This window comes from Electrophorus electricus, chromosome 21 (genome assembly GCF_013358815.1).
Source record: "Electrophorus electricus isolate fEleEle1 chromosome 21, fEleEle1.pri, whole genome shotgun sequence".
Taxonomy (NCBI): Eukaryota; Metazoa; Chordata; class Actinopteri; order Gymnotiformes; family Gymnotidae; genus Electrophorus; species Electrophorus electricus.
In genome coordinates, this window is record NC_049555.1 from 7,876,336 (window position 1) to 7,890,061 (window position 13,726).

The 13,726-nt window shown below is 46.9% G+C and overlaps 1 protein-coding gene across 1 annotated transcript in view; it reads left to right on the top strand.

Moving 5' to 3' along the window:
* Positions 1 to 13,726, top strand: part of adam10a (ADAM metallopeptidase domain 10a) — a 59,065-nt gene that overhangs the window by 39,776 nt on the left and 5,563 nt on the right. Inside the window, exons 4-10 of the mRNA XM_035521087.1 lie at positions 1,449 to 1,607; positions 5,898 to 5,998; positions 6,873 to 7,040; positions 8,468 to 8,560; positions 9,008 to 9,191; positions 12,950 to 13,113; positions 13,496 to 13,679. Of these exons, the coding sequence (XP_035376980.1) occupies positions 1,449 to 1,607; positions 5,898 to 5,998; positions 6,873 to 7,040; positions 8,468 to 8,560; positions 9,008 to 9,191; positions 12,950 to 13,113; positions 13,496 to 13,679 (1,053 nt within the window). The remainder of the gene's footprint in view (positions 1 to 1,448; positions 1,608 to 5,897; positions 5,999 to 6,872; positions 7,041 to 8,467; positions 8,561 to 9,007; positions 9,192 to 12,949; positions 13,114 to 13,495; positions 13,680 to 13,726) is intronic.

A 13,726-nucleotide genomic window follows, 5' to 3' on the forward strand; every position in this document is an offset into this window, starting at 1 on the left:
AGTAAACAAAGGAGCCACTACGAGGGAATCAAACATGAAGTCCAAAACCATAGAAACAGATACATACAAAGAAACTGCTTAGAAACGCTAGACAAATGCAGAGCGAGACTGAAATGAACCACAAGAGTAGCTGTAAATAGACATAAACATCAGGTAAGACTAGACACAGGTGAAATGAATACACTGGGGATTGGGAACGGGCAGGAGGATTCTGGGGAGTGTAGTCCACACGAGGCAAGCTGGAAGCTGTCTCTTTCCCTTTCAGTAGTTTTGCTTCTCTGTATTCTGAAGTGATCATCATCACTGAAGCTGCAGGGTTCCTGTCTGCTTTACTGTGCTACTTTAGAATAGTGCAGAGGGAGTGTGAGTGAGACAGACATAGGAGCCTCTGTCTATGGCAGTCCAGGGTCACTGGGGGAGGCCAAGGGTCATTTTCGAAAACTCTCCTGGCCAAAATGGTGTTTGTGGCTGCATGTTGCTGCCGTTCACCTGCACAGTGCTGAAGAGGAGGAGCGAAAAAGAAGAGGAGCGACTGAGGGAGAGGAGGAAGGGGAGCTGAGGTTGGTATGCTGCTCACCCTGGTGCTGGCTGTATGAAGGACAGAAAACTCCATCAGTTACTTCCAGACTCCTCCCTTTCTGCAGATAACACCCTCACCCCACCTGTGTTCTTGGACATATTCATTGTGTGACCCCCATTGCAAAAGCAATCCTGACAGGTTATGACAGCTGTGGACCACTAAATAGCATTTCTCCTGCCCAGCCCTGGTGCCTTTGGGGATCACTTGTGGCAGGGTAGGCCGGTGCTCAGGATTGCCCTCCCCCAGGGGTAGGTCTCCCCTGGGCATGCCCCAGCTGGGAGGCAGAGCAGAGGGCAGATAATGCTACTGGTACCCCAAGCTGTACGTGAGGGCGCTTGCGTTCCTGCCAGCAGAGCTTACACCACAGAGCGCTAGTGTCAGCCTCGCTGGATGCTTCACCTTTATCATTTGAAGTTTTAAAATCCATGCGTCTGCTGCTGACTGCTGGGAAGGTTTGGACAGAGACAGAGAGAGTGTGAATGAATGAATGAGAAACAAGAGTGAATGATTCTTTTATTCTTTTTAATAAGCCACTCTGCTTTGACTAACAGTGACAGTGTCTGGGTTTGTGGGTGTATCATAACCTTCGTTATGAGACATACATGAAGGTCAGTGATGAAGTGTGTGTGTGTTATAATGCCATGACATTCTGACATTCTTTCATTTAACATGAACCTTTGTAGATATGTTCCTGTCAGCCAATCGGATGGACTGATTGAGAGAGAGTGCATGCATTATGTGCATCTTTAATTATATGCTCTTTAAATAAAGTGTTGCTCACATGTGCATCACTTCCTGAGCTTTCTGAACTGTGTGTATGTATCTGTGTGTGTATGTTTGTGGGTATCTGCGTATGTGTGTTCCTCAGGTGAGAAGGGCAGTCTGACCCACGGCTCCATTGTGGATGGGAAGTTTGAGGGCTTCATCCAGAGTCATCGTGGCACATTCTACGTTGAACCTGCTGAAAGATACCTGAAAGATCAGAGCGTGCCCTACCATTCTGTCATCTATCATGAGGATGACATTGGTGAGTGCGTGCGTGCGTGCGTGCGTGAGTGAGTGAGTGAGTGAGTGCGTGCGTGCGTGAGTGAGTATTTCAGATGTCATAGGCCAAACAGAACGTAGTTTTGGGAGATTTACTTCACTGTTGACTTGTCTTTATTTAGCACATTTTTGTATTTCATGCAAAGAACCGATGCCATTTTATGAACCACAGGGCAGTTTATTGTCATTTTAATCAACCAAAGAGCCAGTAGAGATTCCACACCTGAAATTACAGAAAAGAATTGGTTTGATCCAGAGGGACTCTTGGAAATTGGCCTTAAAATGGCACCATTTAGTGATTTTATTTCTTTGTCTCTCTCAAGCTCTGTGTTGCTGTTTGTGTGCTCCACATCTCTTCACACACACACGCACACACAAGTTCTGGAACGCAGGGTGTGTAGATGTTTTGAGATTAAAATGTTTTGGAAACTTGGCAGGCACGACAGCTTTCTTGAGTGGTTGTTTGTGCGTGCGTGCGTGCGTGCGTGCGTGCGTGCGTGAGCATGTGCATGCGCATACACGTGTGTTTGTGTCAGGTATTCACCTTATGCACGAACCAAACAAGGGCTCTGCTATCTTGTTAATTTTGTCTTTAGTGATGATGATGATTGTTTATAGTCAAGAGTTGTGGAGTGTTGTGGTGCACTTGAATGTTTTCAGATGTGGCTTAAAGCACTAAGCTTGAAAACAAAGATACCCAGTGTCATTGATCTGAAGCATCAAAGCTGTTTTAGTGGTAACAGTGACCTCTATAAACACACAAACTGATTTTGCATTTAGCTGGCTAATATTAAACATTAATTCTGTTTACTGTAAATGTATCTGAATATTGACTGTTAAATATGAAATGTTCTAAACGTATGTCTATTAGCAAACTGATAGTATTTTAATCATTATTAGGTAAACTACATTAGGTGGTTGACAATGCAGAAAAGCTGAATCCTTAAAATGGGCGGGGTCTGAATAAGGTGAATAGGTTGGGTCATGAGGAGAATGTAGGCAGGGCATAGCGCAGGTCATAGGATGGGTGTGCCCAGGGCAGCGGTAGAGTTGGCCTGTTGGGGCTCTGGAAGACAGGGAACCAGTGTACAGCTCTGCATGGAAATGATCAACACACACGCACGCCAGGGAGAGAGGGTGGTGAGCCAGAACTCTGCTTGTGTGCATGTGCTATTGTGCATGCTTGCATGCGTCATAGTCTGGCTTGATGATAGCACACCCTGCAAAGGAAGGGTGGTGGAAGCCTAACTGTGTGTTTGTGTGTGTGTGTGTGTGTGTGTGTGTGTGTGTGTGTGTGTGTGAGAATTCTCTTCCTTAGCTGTGCCTATTTCTCCAAAACAAGATAGTTAGCAGTGACTGGTTAATTGATGATTTTCCTTAAGGTCTGTAAATATCCTCTCTTCTCCCAGCTTATCTGCTGTGTGCTTCAGCTCCGTGTTTCCTTGGCTGTTTTCATCTTGCTTATGCAGCCACTGCTCGTTCATCTTTCCTCTTTTTCCTACCTCAGATGAGGCTTAATAAGGCGCCCTTTCTCTTTAGCACGCTTCCCTGAAGATAGCGATGGGCTTGAAGCCTGACTCCAGAATAATCTCTCATCTTACTGGGGAAATCATTTTTAAACAAAAGTTTTATTTTTGGTTGTGTTGAAAACTACTGTCCCCACAATATCAGGATCAAGGGAGCCTAATTTCAGTTCTGGAAATCTACTGGCAGGCTTTAGAGTTTAGATACAAAAACCCTTAGCTAATACACCTGATCCAGTTAATCAAGGCCATCAGTAAGCTCTGAATGTCAGAGCCAGTGTGTTGTAACTAAACTCTCACATTTGAATAATGATGTATTATTTAGCCCCATGCAGCATTAGTCTGTAGGTCACAAACCCCCTGCAGCTCTTCTTACTGCCCCCTTGTGGCAAAGCAGAGCATCCTATTTGTAATGCCCTGGTTTGCAGGAGTTCATCTCTTCACATTTCTTTCTTAGATTTTAAGAAATTTTAGATTTTAGATAATTACGCACTAGAGCCAACACACACTGTGTCATTAAAGTACTCTTGTTCTTGGTGTGTTTTTTTTTTCTTGAGCAGGGAAAGAATTTTAAATCAAGGGATAAAAGTAATTAGATATAAAGCAGTGGAGGAGCTTTTCAGCATGATGTGAGACAGACATTGTCCTTAAAATGCCAGAGTGCCAAAGCTGAAATTGCTTTAGCAACAGAGACATTCTCTCCTCGAACTGCAACACCGAACATGCAAAAATCGCAATTCGCACAGCACCGTTCTGGCTGGCCTTGATTAGTGTCTGAGAGGAGCAGCGTGAAACTGCACACACTGTGGGGGGCAGACTGGCGAGGGCAGGATCGGTGCAGGACGTGCTCGTTCGCACGCTCTCTCTCTCTGGGACAGGTGCGACAGATGAAATGGGTCTCCAGCTTTTGTGTGCTCTCTCTGTTTACCTCAGTGATTCCTTCCTCTCCATCTCTTCTTCCTCTCCTCTTCCTCTCCATCTCTCCTTTTGCTCCTTCACCCATACTTTCATCTCTCTACGCTCTTTTCTCCTCTATTCCTCTTCTTGGCATATAAAGGATGCTCACAGTGGTGATTCACTATGTCCAGTATTTAAGCGATCTGCTTTCTCTGGAAGTATTGTACTGACTTATGTGATGATAACCTACTATTGTGTCCTTCACTGCCAAATCTGATAGAGACTGTGTGTGTGAAAGGAGAAGGGCAGAGAATAAACAGCAGTACCAAGGGGATTTAGTGAAAATGTTGTTAAAACGTGTCTTTCCCCTAAAGAAACTTCCAAGAGGGAAGAGGCTTAAAGGCAGAGCGAGCAGAGAGATTTCAAATTGCATGCTCAATTGCAGGATGTGTGCACGTGTGTGTGTGTGTGTGTGCGCGCATGTGCGCATCCTGTGTGTGTGTGTGTGTGTGTGTGTGTGTGTGTGCGTGTGTACACGTATCTGAGGGAGAGGGAGAGAGAGGGGGAGGGGGAGGTGAATAGTATAAGTGCTACACGCAGTCATACATACAGATATTGCAGTTCAGGTGTGCTCACAGAGGTGGAAAAATCTGCCAAGCAGTCGCTTGCCCTCTCACTGCAGGAGCCAGTGATACAAAGCTCACCCTTACTGATGCCAAGATCTGGACAAACGTGTGCCTTTGTGTGCATGTGTGCACACGCATAAACCATTCTCCCTTAAAAAAAAAAGCTCTTTAGCAACTAACCACCAGCATGACTGTGGCAGAGAAGATGCAGTGAGCAGAGAACATATACCCTGCCCTGTAGAGCCCTGCAGAACATTCACCACCCTGCAGCGCATCATGCACCTGAGCTGCTCTTCTGTCCGCTTAACTTCACTGTAGTAAACAGTGAGCCAGCGCCAGGTGGAACCGCAGCTACGCGTTATCGTGCCTGCTCTGTGAGCAGCTCACTGGACGAGCCTCCTTCCTGTGCCCCACCCACTGCCATCATCCCTGCCTAGCTCTGGGTAATTACAACTGCCCCCCACGCAACACCACCTTCTGTTGCCATATTTGTTTTTTGTTCGGCGTGTCACGCTCTGCCGCCTTTAAATGCGTCACTCCATCCTAAAATAGCCACTTGTCTTTCTCTCCTGGCCTGCACGGGCGAGGATGTATTGTTCAGGTAAAGGTGCAGAAGAGCCAGGTATCCGCGTAGCTGATTCCAGGCTCTGATTCGGCCGCGGCACCGTGTGAGCTCATCACTGGGGCCGGGGGGCTGGCCTAGCGAACTCTGATGGGAGGGGCTAAAGGTGCTGCAACTCCAGAGGCTGAGCCAAAGGAGCTTAGCCCAAGAGGAAGAGAGAGAAACAGAGAGTCTGGGAGAGGCACACAAAAAGAGAATAGTTTGTGTAATTCCCTTGGATCTCATTAGTTCTCCAGCAACTCCATTTGCATGGTCCCACACCTCAGCCAGACAGTGGCAGGCACACCAGGATGCCAATGAAGCCACTTCACAGTCTTGTGCGTGCACACACACACACACACACACACAATTAATCCTGCAACAACACAGACGTTGTGGTTCTTCCATTACAGTGTAACCTTGAAACAGGTGGCAGACTTCAACAGATTTTGGAAATATCACGTGTTGATTTGCAATTCCAAAATGAAACTGCTAAACTCAGTATGAACTCTACGGTCTCTATACAGCGATGCTCTCATACTGAGCTAGGCAGTGAACGAAGTCTCCAGGCTCCTCCTCCTCCTCCTCCTCCCTCATGTCTGTGCTCATCTTCCCTCTGCACCCAGACTACCCTCATAAGTACGGGAGGGAGGGCGGCTGTGCCGACCACTCTGTCTTCGAGAGGATGAAGAAGTACCAGAGGTCTGCTGTCGAGGCCGCTGCAGAGGTCAGTCCCTACCTGCAGCATGGCAACCCCATACCGAGGCCTTTCAAGTGCAGGCCAAAACGTCCCCACACCACTCAAATACATGCCCCCACCATGCAATAGACGGCTAGGTTCACAATTTACAGATAATTAAGTAGTGGCTGAAATATGAAATAGTTTATGACAAATGTCTTTTTTCCTTCTTCTTCTGAAATTCAAATGATTATTTATGCTGGAGTATGTCTTTCCTGTGTCAAAAGTGGTGTTTCCTTCAGCCGCCTCAGATATATGACTTGAGAAAAAGCACAGGGAGATGATTAAGTTATATTGTGAAATCCAGGAGGAATATGAAGAAAACAGATCGTGAGCTTTTTGACACACTTCTCCCAGCTATCCGTGTGGGAGCTTCTCCCTCAGGAGTAACTGGAACTGGGTGTAGTGGCAGATTACAGAAACATCTCAGTGTTCTGTAAACTCTCGTTTCAATTCTGACATCCAAGAGCTCAAACTCTGCCTCTCCCAGCTCTTTGCCAGGGCGGGGGGGACGGGCGTTTCCTGCCTCAAACCAGTGCTGTAACACCAGAATATGTATGCCTGGAAGCACAGGTTTGTGCAAAGCCTAAATTTGATCCAGGAAACCTAAACACAGGATCATTCTGCTGTTTCCTGTACGTAGGAGTGTCTAGAATGTTCACCTCTGACAGTCAAGAGATAAATGTTGTGTCTGAAGCATGAAATGGTTTTAAGACATATAGAAGTCTTCAGAAAGTCCTCCCCTGATTCACACCAGTTTATTTGACTCAACAGTTATTTTCCAGAACATTCTAAGGCCAGCCGGTTGGGACTTTGCGCTCAGTGCTTGATCGTGGCATGCTCTGTCATGCGCCCCCTGCAGGAGAGTAGCAGACGGCACCAGGAAGAGGAAGAAGAAGGTCCCTACCAGCCAGTGATCCTGAGGAAGAGGCGTGCCGCACAAGCCGAGAAGAACACCTGCCAGCTCTTAATCCAGACCGACCACCTGTTCCTCAGATACTATGGCACCAAGGAGGCGGTCATAGCGCAGGTACATCAGCACACTCACTCGCTCCGAAACAAACCGCCACATGGTGCCATAGTGCCAGATCTGAAGTTATGCCGAACAGCTGGACGTGTCATGGTAAAATTCGGTAGGGCTGTATCAATAAAATATCTCTGAGAGGAAGTGAGGAGGCACCCGTTATTTTTCTGGTCATTTTGGGTCAGTTTCCAAGACCTAGGCCTGTGGTGGAAAGAACCTCCCAACAGTGACTTACCATTGGCACTGCAATGTTGTCCAAGACTCGCTTCAGGAAACCAGCTTTAAGTGTGTATGCATCATGAAAGGGTGAAATGACCACATTTACAATGCTGTTCCTTCTGTAGTTTATTATGTACATGCACCAAAAAATTCTTATTCTATTCCCGTTTATTTAATTTTATTTGTTATACTGTTATAATATCAGCTACTGCCATGGATTCCTTAGCGACCTCTTACTTGGCCAGTAATGATTCTGGTTCTAATTTCAACAAATGCCTCGGTGCCCTCCAGCAAATCTCCTGCCTTTGGAGTTCAGTCTTACATCACTGGGAGTTTCTCTCGTAGCGTCAAATAAACTGAGCAAAAAAAAAAAAAATCACATTTTTTTTATTCACAGCTTCGGAATTCACGCTGTTTTTATGTGCCTTATGTAATGCCCTGCTGGAAGCATACAAATCTTCTGGATGCTCCCTATAGGTTACGTTCCCCGTCAGTGGTTGACAGAGTTATGATGGGTTTACTGCACAGGATCCAGATTCTCTCTCTTTCTCTCTCTTTCTCTCTCTGGTGTGACTAGCTTCTACACTAAATGGTAAAATTATCACAGGCCTCAGACAGTATACTTATCAATGCTCAAATCAAAGCATACTTGTTCTGGAACAAAAGTGCTATTAGTGACAAAAACGCCATTAGTGCATGCCTACTGTTGATATGTGCAGTCCTAAACATACTCAGGTATGAAAGATTTACTAAGCTGGTCATTGTTAGTTTGGAAGCAAAAAGCAAGAATGAACATCGTTCCCCATAGATGCATTAAATGTTGTTAAAAATGTTGTTAAATCCAACATTTGCAATGTCTATTGGAGCACACCATCCCAGCGTCCTCCTGCAAATACAAACAGGTTGTGTGTGTGTGTGTGAGTGTGTGTGAGTGTTTGTGAGTGTTTGTGAGTGTGAGTGAGTGTGTGTGACTGTGTGTGACTGTGTGTGTGTGTGTGTTGGCAGAATTGTAGAATGTTCCGTCACTTTCACACTGGTTAATATGGCTTGTCAGTTTGTTTTTTTCTGGAATATTCTAAAGCCAAGCATCAACAACAGAATGTTCTTGTTTGTGGGATCAGTGTGCTTTGGGAATTTTACTGTGGAGATGAGATCTGTTCTGCTGTTTCTAGAGTTCTAGAGTACTGTACAGACCTGTGTGTTGGTCCTGACAGATATCCAGTCATGTGAAGGCCATTGACTCCATCTATCAGAGCACAGACTTTCAGGGCATCCGTAACATCAGTTTCATGGTGAAGAGGATCAAGGTAAGAGTATGTCTGTCTGCGTGTCTGTCTGCGTGCGTGTGTGTGCGTGCAAGAGATGAAAGAAGGTGAGTTTCCTGCCAAAATCTGTTTCTGAGATGTGCTGCAGGTCACATGATCCTTTCAATTAGATAATATATGCTTTCTGCACCACTCATTTGGCAGCTTGGCATTACTAATATAAACATGGATGGCACTTCTTATTAATGTGCTGTCACACAGAGGGAGTCTTGAGTAGACACGTCTGTCTGTAGCCAGGCCTCTGTCTTCTGCTCCTCTGTCTCACAATGTTTGTTTGGTTGCTGGTTAGGAGGATCCTGCTCTTAAAGGAATACTTGGTTACCCTGCTCTGTAAGTGCAGGGCTGCTGGAAACTGGATTTCTTTTTCTTTCTTTTTATTTATTTCCTTTATGTTTTCACTGTTTCTCTCTCTCTCTCTCTGTCTCTCAGATCAATGGCACGAAGGAAGAGAAGGACAGTTCAAATCCATTTCGCTTTGCTAATATCGGTGTGGAGAAGTTTCTAGAGCTGAATTCTGAGCAGAACCACGATGACTACTGCTTGGCTTACGTCTTCACTGACAGAGACTTTGATGACGGGGTCCTGGGACTGGCCTGGGTCGGAGCCCCCTCAGGTACACGTACACACACACACACACACCTCATCTTTTGAGATTGTGCCTAGCTGTTTTTACCAGACACGTCTGTGTTTCATTTATAATGCATTGCCTGTTTATCGGTAATGAGATCCTTGTGTACATTGGAGAGGGAGGAAGAGGAGGCTGTGATGAAGGTGCTGCTGATGAGTATCAGCTGTTCTGAACAGAGCAGAAACACTCTCCATTAACCTCCAGGCACACTGATAAGACTATCCTGCTGCTTTCTCTTTGTGTGTGTGTGTGGGGGGGGGGGGAGTATGGGTTGCTAATTATTTTTTTTTATGTATCTTTTACCTTACACCCCCTCATACATTTTAATTTAAATGCATTCAGACTTAATTATATAAGAATTTAATTATTATAAGACTTAATTATATAATAATTTTGTTTTTTAGCTTGTTAATTAGTAAGTAATAAGGGTGTTGATCAAATTGGCATTAGTCTTACAGCAGAAAGAGAAAAAGATATGTTCGCTCAAGGATACTTAGTTATACCTTTGTATGGGCTACACAATTGTTAGCATCTCTCAGAGCCAGATCTCGGAGTTCTCTCAGCAGTACTGCACACCGAGCACAACGCGCACACAGTTCATACAGCGTTCACACATATAGGCGGGTGTGTGTGAGAGTCTCTCACTATGCAGCATGTATTTTAAATGCCTGTCCTGTGCTGATGAGTGGAAGCCCTGAGGAAGCCCGTTCTGCAGAGTGCAGCTAGTCTGCTGACTCACTCTATACATCCACACTGACTGCTGTAACAGTGGGGAGTGCAAATTATGTATGGCATGTATGGGTGTTTACGCATGTAACTGTGTGTGTGTTTGTGGTGATGGTGGGGATATATGCGCTTGCTGAACGTGGAATTTTAAACACTGCATCTAGTCGGCTCCCACCCTCGCTCTCCTGCGTCATGCACCGTGTTCGGTCACAGTAATGTAGGCGTGTCTTGCTCTGCTCACAGGCTCCAGGCTTTGCTCTGTCTAATTGAGTTCTGACACTCTGCTCTAGATACAATAAATATCCTGCCAAGCAAACACGTATGCACACACACATCCATCTCAGTCAATATGGGCTCATTAGTAATGTTCCCGTCCACCTGAGCACCTCCCAGATGAGGCTTGCCTCACTGGGGAGAAAGACAGAGAAACTGCCCTCCACCCGCTTTGAGCTCTGGAGCACAGTGTAGTGCAACCAGCCACACATCAAAGAACTCTGGCTGCTCAGTCACTAATGGGCTTCCCAAAGCACCAGATCAATAGGCTGCTACCCAGGGAAGGGTCTGGCCTGCAAAGAGAGCTGTTGTCTACATACACAGAGTGTAGAGTGCTAAAATCAATCAAACACAGACAGGTGTCTTTGTAATGGAGTATGTCCACTGTGCATTGATCAACAGCCATCTAGTGACTGGGAGGTAATTGGGTGTATGTTAATGCTGATTGGCTGTTCCAGTTTGCAGTAGTAACTGAAGGGATACGTTTTAAAATGGTGTTGAATGGCTGGAAGCATTCAAAGGCATGTGTCTGTGTCTGTGTGTGTGTGTGATCCCTGCTGTAAGCCATGGGTTAACTTAGCCACGTTGTCCATTTCAGAGGTTGAGAAATACATCACTGTGAGGTGATCAGGTTGATTTACGGTAGTTTAGGGGAAAAAAGGAAAAAGAAAAGGAGGGAACTAAAGAGAAAACCCGAGGGGGAGCGAGAAAGAACGAATGAGGAGGAGAGAGAGTGAGATGGGAGAGTAAGTGAGCGGTAGGAGTAGAGAGTGAGACGGGAGAGTATGTGAGCGGTAGGCGTAGAGAGAGTGAGACGGGAGAGTGAGCAGTAGGAGTAGAGAGAGTGAGACGGGAGAGTGAGCAGTACGAGTAGAGAGAGTGAGACGGGAGAGTGAGCAGTACGAGTAGAGAGTGAGACGGGAGAGTGAGTGGTAGGAGTAGAGAGTGAGACGGGAGAGTGAGCAGTAGGAGTAGGGAGAGTGAGACGGGAGAGTGAGTGGTAGAGAGTGAGACGGGAGAGTATGTGAGTGGTAGGCATAGAGAGAGTGAGACGGGAGAGTGAGCAGTAGGAGTAGGGAGAGTGAGACGGGAGAGTGAGCAGTACGAGTAGAGAGAGTGAGACGGGAGAGTATGTGAGTGGTAGGCATAGAGAGAGTGAGACGGGAGAGTGAGCAGTAGGAGTAGGGAGAGTGAGACGGGAGAGTGAGCAGTACGAGTAGAGAGAGTGAGACGGGAGAGTGAGCAGTAAGAGTAGAGAGTGAGACGGGAGAGTATGTGAGCGGTAGGCATAGAGAGAGTGAGACGGGAGAGTGAGCAGTAGGAGTAGGGAGAGTGAGACGGGAGAGTGAGCAGTAGGAGTAGGGAGAGTGAGACGGGAGAGTGAGCAGTAGGAGTAGAGAGAGTGAGACGGGAGAGTGAGTGGTAGAGAGTGAGACGGGAGAGTGAGCAGTAGGAGTAGAGAGTGAGACGGGAGAGTATGTGAGCGGTAGGCATAGAGAGAGTGAGACGGGAGAGTGAGCAGTAGGAGTAGGGAGAGCGAGACAGGAGAGTGAGCAGTAGGAGTAGAGAGAGTGAGACGGGAGAGTATGTGAGCGGTAGGCATAGAGAGAGTGAGACGGGAGAGTATGTGAGCGGTAGGCATAGAGAGAGTGAGACGGGAGAGTATGTGAGCGGTAGGCATAGAGAGAGTGAGACGGGAGAGTGAGCAGTAGGAGTAGGGAGAGTGAGACGGGAGAGTGAGGAGTAGAGAGAGTGAGACGGGAGAGTGAGCGGTAGGAGTAGAGAGTGAGACGGGAGAGTGAGCGGTAGGAGTAGAGAGTGAGACGGGAGAGTGAGCAGTAGGAGTAGAGAGTGAAACGGGAGAGTGAGTGAGCGGTAGGAGTAGAGAGAGTGAGACAGGAGAGTAAATGAGCGGTAGGCGTAGAGAGTGAGACGGGAGAGTAAGTGAGCGGTAGGAGTAGAGTGAGACGGGAGAGTGAGTGAGCGGTAGGAGTAGAGAGTGAGACGGGAGTAAGTTAGCGGGAAGAGTAGAGAGAGTAAGACGATAGAGTCAGTGAGCGGTAGGAGTGGAGAGTGAGTGAGCGGTAGGAGTAGAGAGTGAGACAGGAGAGTGAGCGGTAGGAGTAGAGAGTGAGATGGGAGAGTGAGTGAGCGGTAGGAGTAGAGAGTGAAACGAGAGTGTGTTAGCAGGAAGAGTAAAGAGAGTGAGACGGGAGTAAGTTAGCTGGAAGAGTAGAGAGTGAGACGGGAATAAGTTCGCGGGAAGAGTAGAGTGAGACGGGAGAGTAAGTGAACAGTAGGAGTAGAGAGTGAGACGGGAGAGTATGAGCAGTAGGAGTAGAGAGTGAGACGGGAGAGTATGTGAGAGGTAGGCGTAGAGAGAGTGAGACGGGAGAGTAAGTGAGCGGTAGGCATAGAGAGAGTGAGATGAGAGAGTAAGTGAGCGGTAGCAGTAGAGAGTGAGACGGGAGAGTAAGTGAGCGGTAGGAGTAGAGAGTGAGACGGGAGTAAGTTGGCGGGAAGAGTAGAGAGAGTGAGACGGGAGAGTGAGTGAGTGGTAGGAGTAGAGAGAGTGAGACGGGAGAGTGAGTGAGTGAGGGGACAGGATGGGGATATATCTCCTCTTTTTGTTACTAACTGTGTGAGGGGCAGAAAATGACCCCCTCTCCCTGCTTGTGTGGCTGGAACTTTGGCACTACTGGTGTTTCTCTGTCTCTCTCTCAAATAATTCTCCTCTGCCTCAGGGAGCTCCGGGGGGATCTGTGAGAAGAGCAAACTCTACTCAGACGGCAAGAAGAAGTCTCTCAACACAGGCATCATTACAGTGCAGAACTACGCTTCCCACGTGCCCCCCAAGGTCTCCCACATCACCTTTGCCCATGAGGTCGGGCACAACTTCGGCTCCCCAGTGAGTAGGCAGCACATCTGCCCATCTTCTGTCACACACAAAGGTCTTAATGGCAGGCCCAGAAACACAGCCTGGATGGGGATAGTAAACGAGAACAAGGTTAAAAGTGGATTATACCAGTTTATGGAAAGAAGGTTTGCAAATGTTTAAGTTTCCATCCTCTCTGTTTTTCTCTTTCCATGTCTGTCTCTCTCTCTCTCCCCTCTTTTTATGGTGATGATTGATTTGTTTGGGGGGGTGTTTTGTTTTTGTTTTGTTTTGTTTTGTTTTTTTTGATTATATGTTTTTTGGGGGAGTTGCATTGACACATCTCTCTCTTCTTTTTCCCTCCCTCCCTCTCTACTGCCTCTCTCTCTCTCTTTCTCTTTCTCCCCATTTCCAGCATGACTCGGGGAGTGACTGCACTCCTGGTGAGTCAAAGGTCCAGGATAAGAAGGAGAAAGGCAACTACATCATGTATGCCAGGGCCACATCCGGAGACAAGTTCAACAACAACAAGTTCTCCATCTGCAGCATTCGCAACATTAGCCAGGTGCTGGATAGGAAGAGGAATTCTTGCTTCGTGGGTAAGGGCTCTCCTCGCTCTCATAGAGGCTGTCACAGCCTCTCGCAG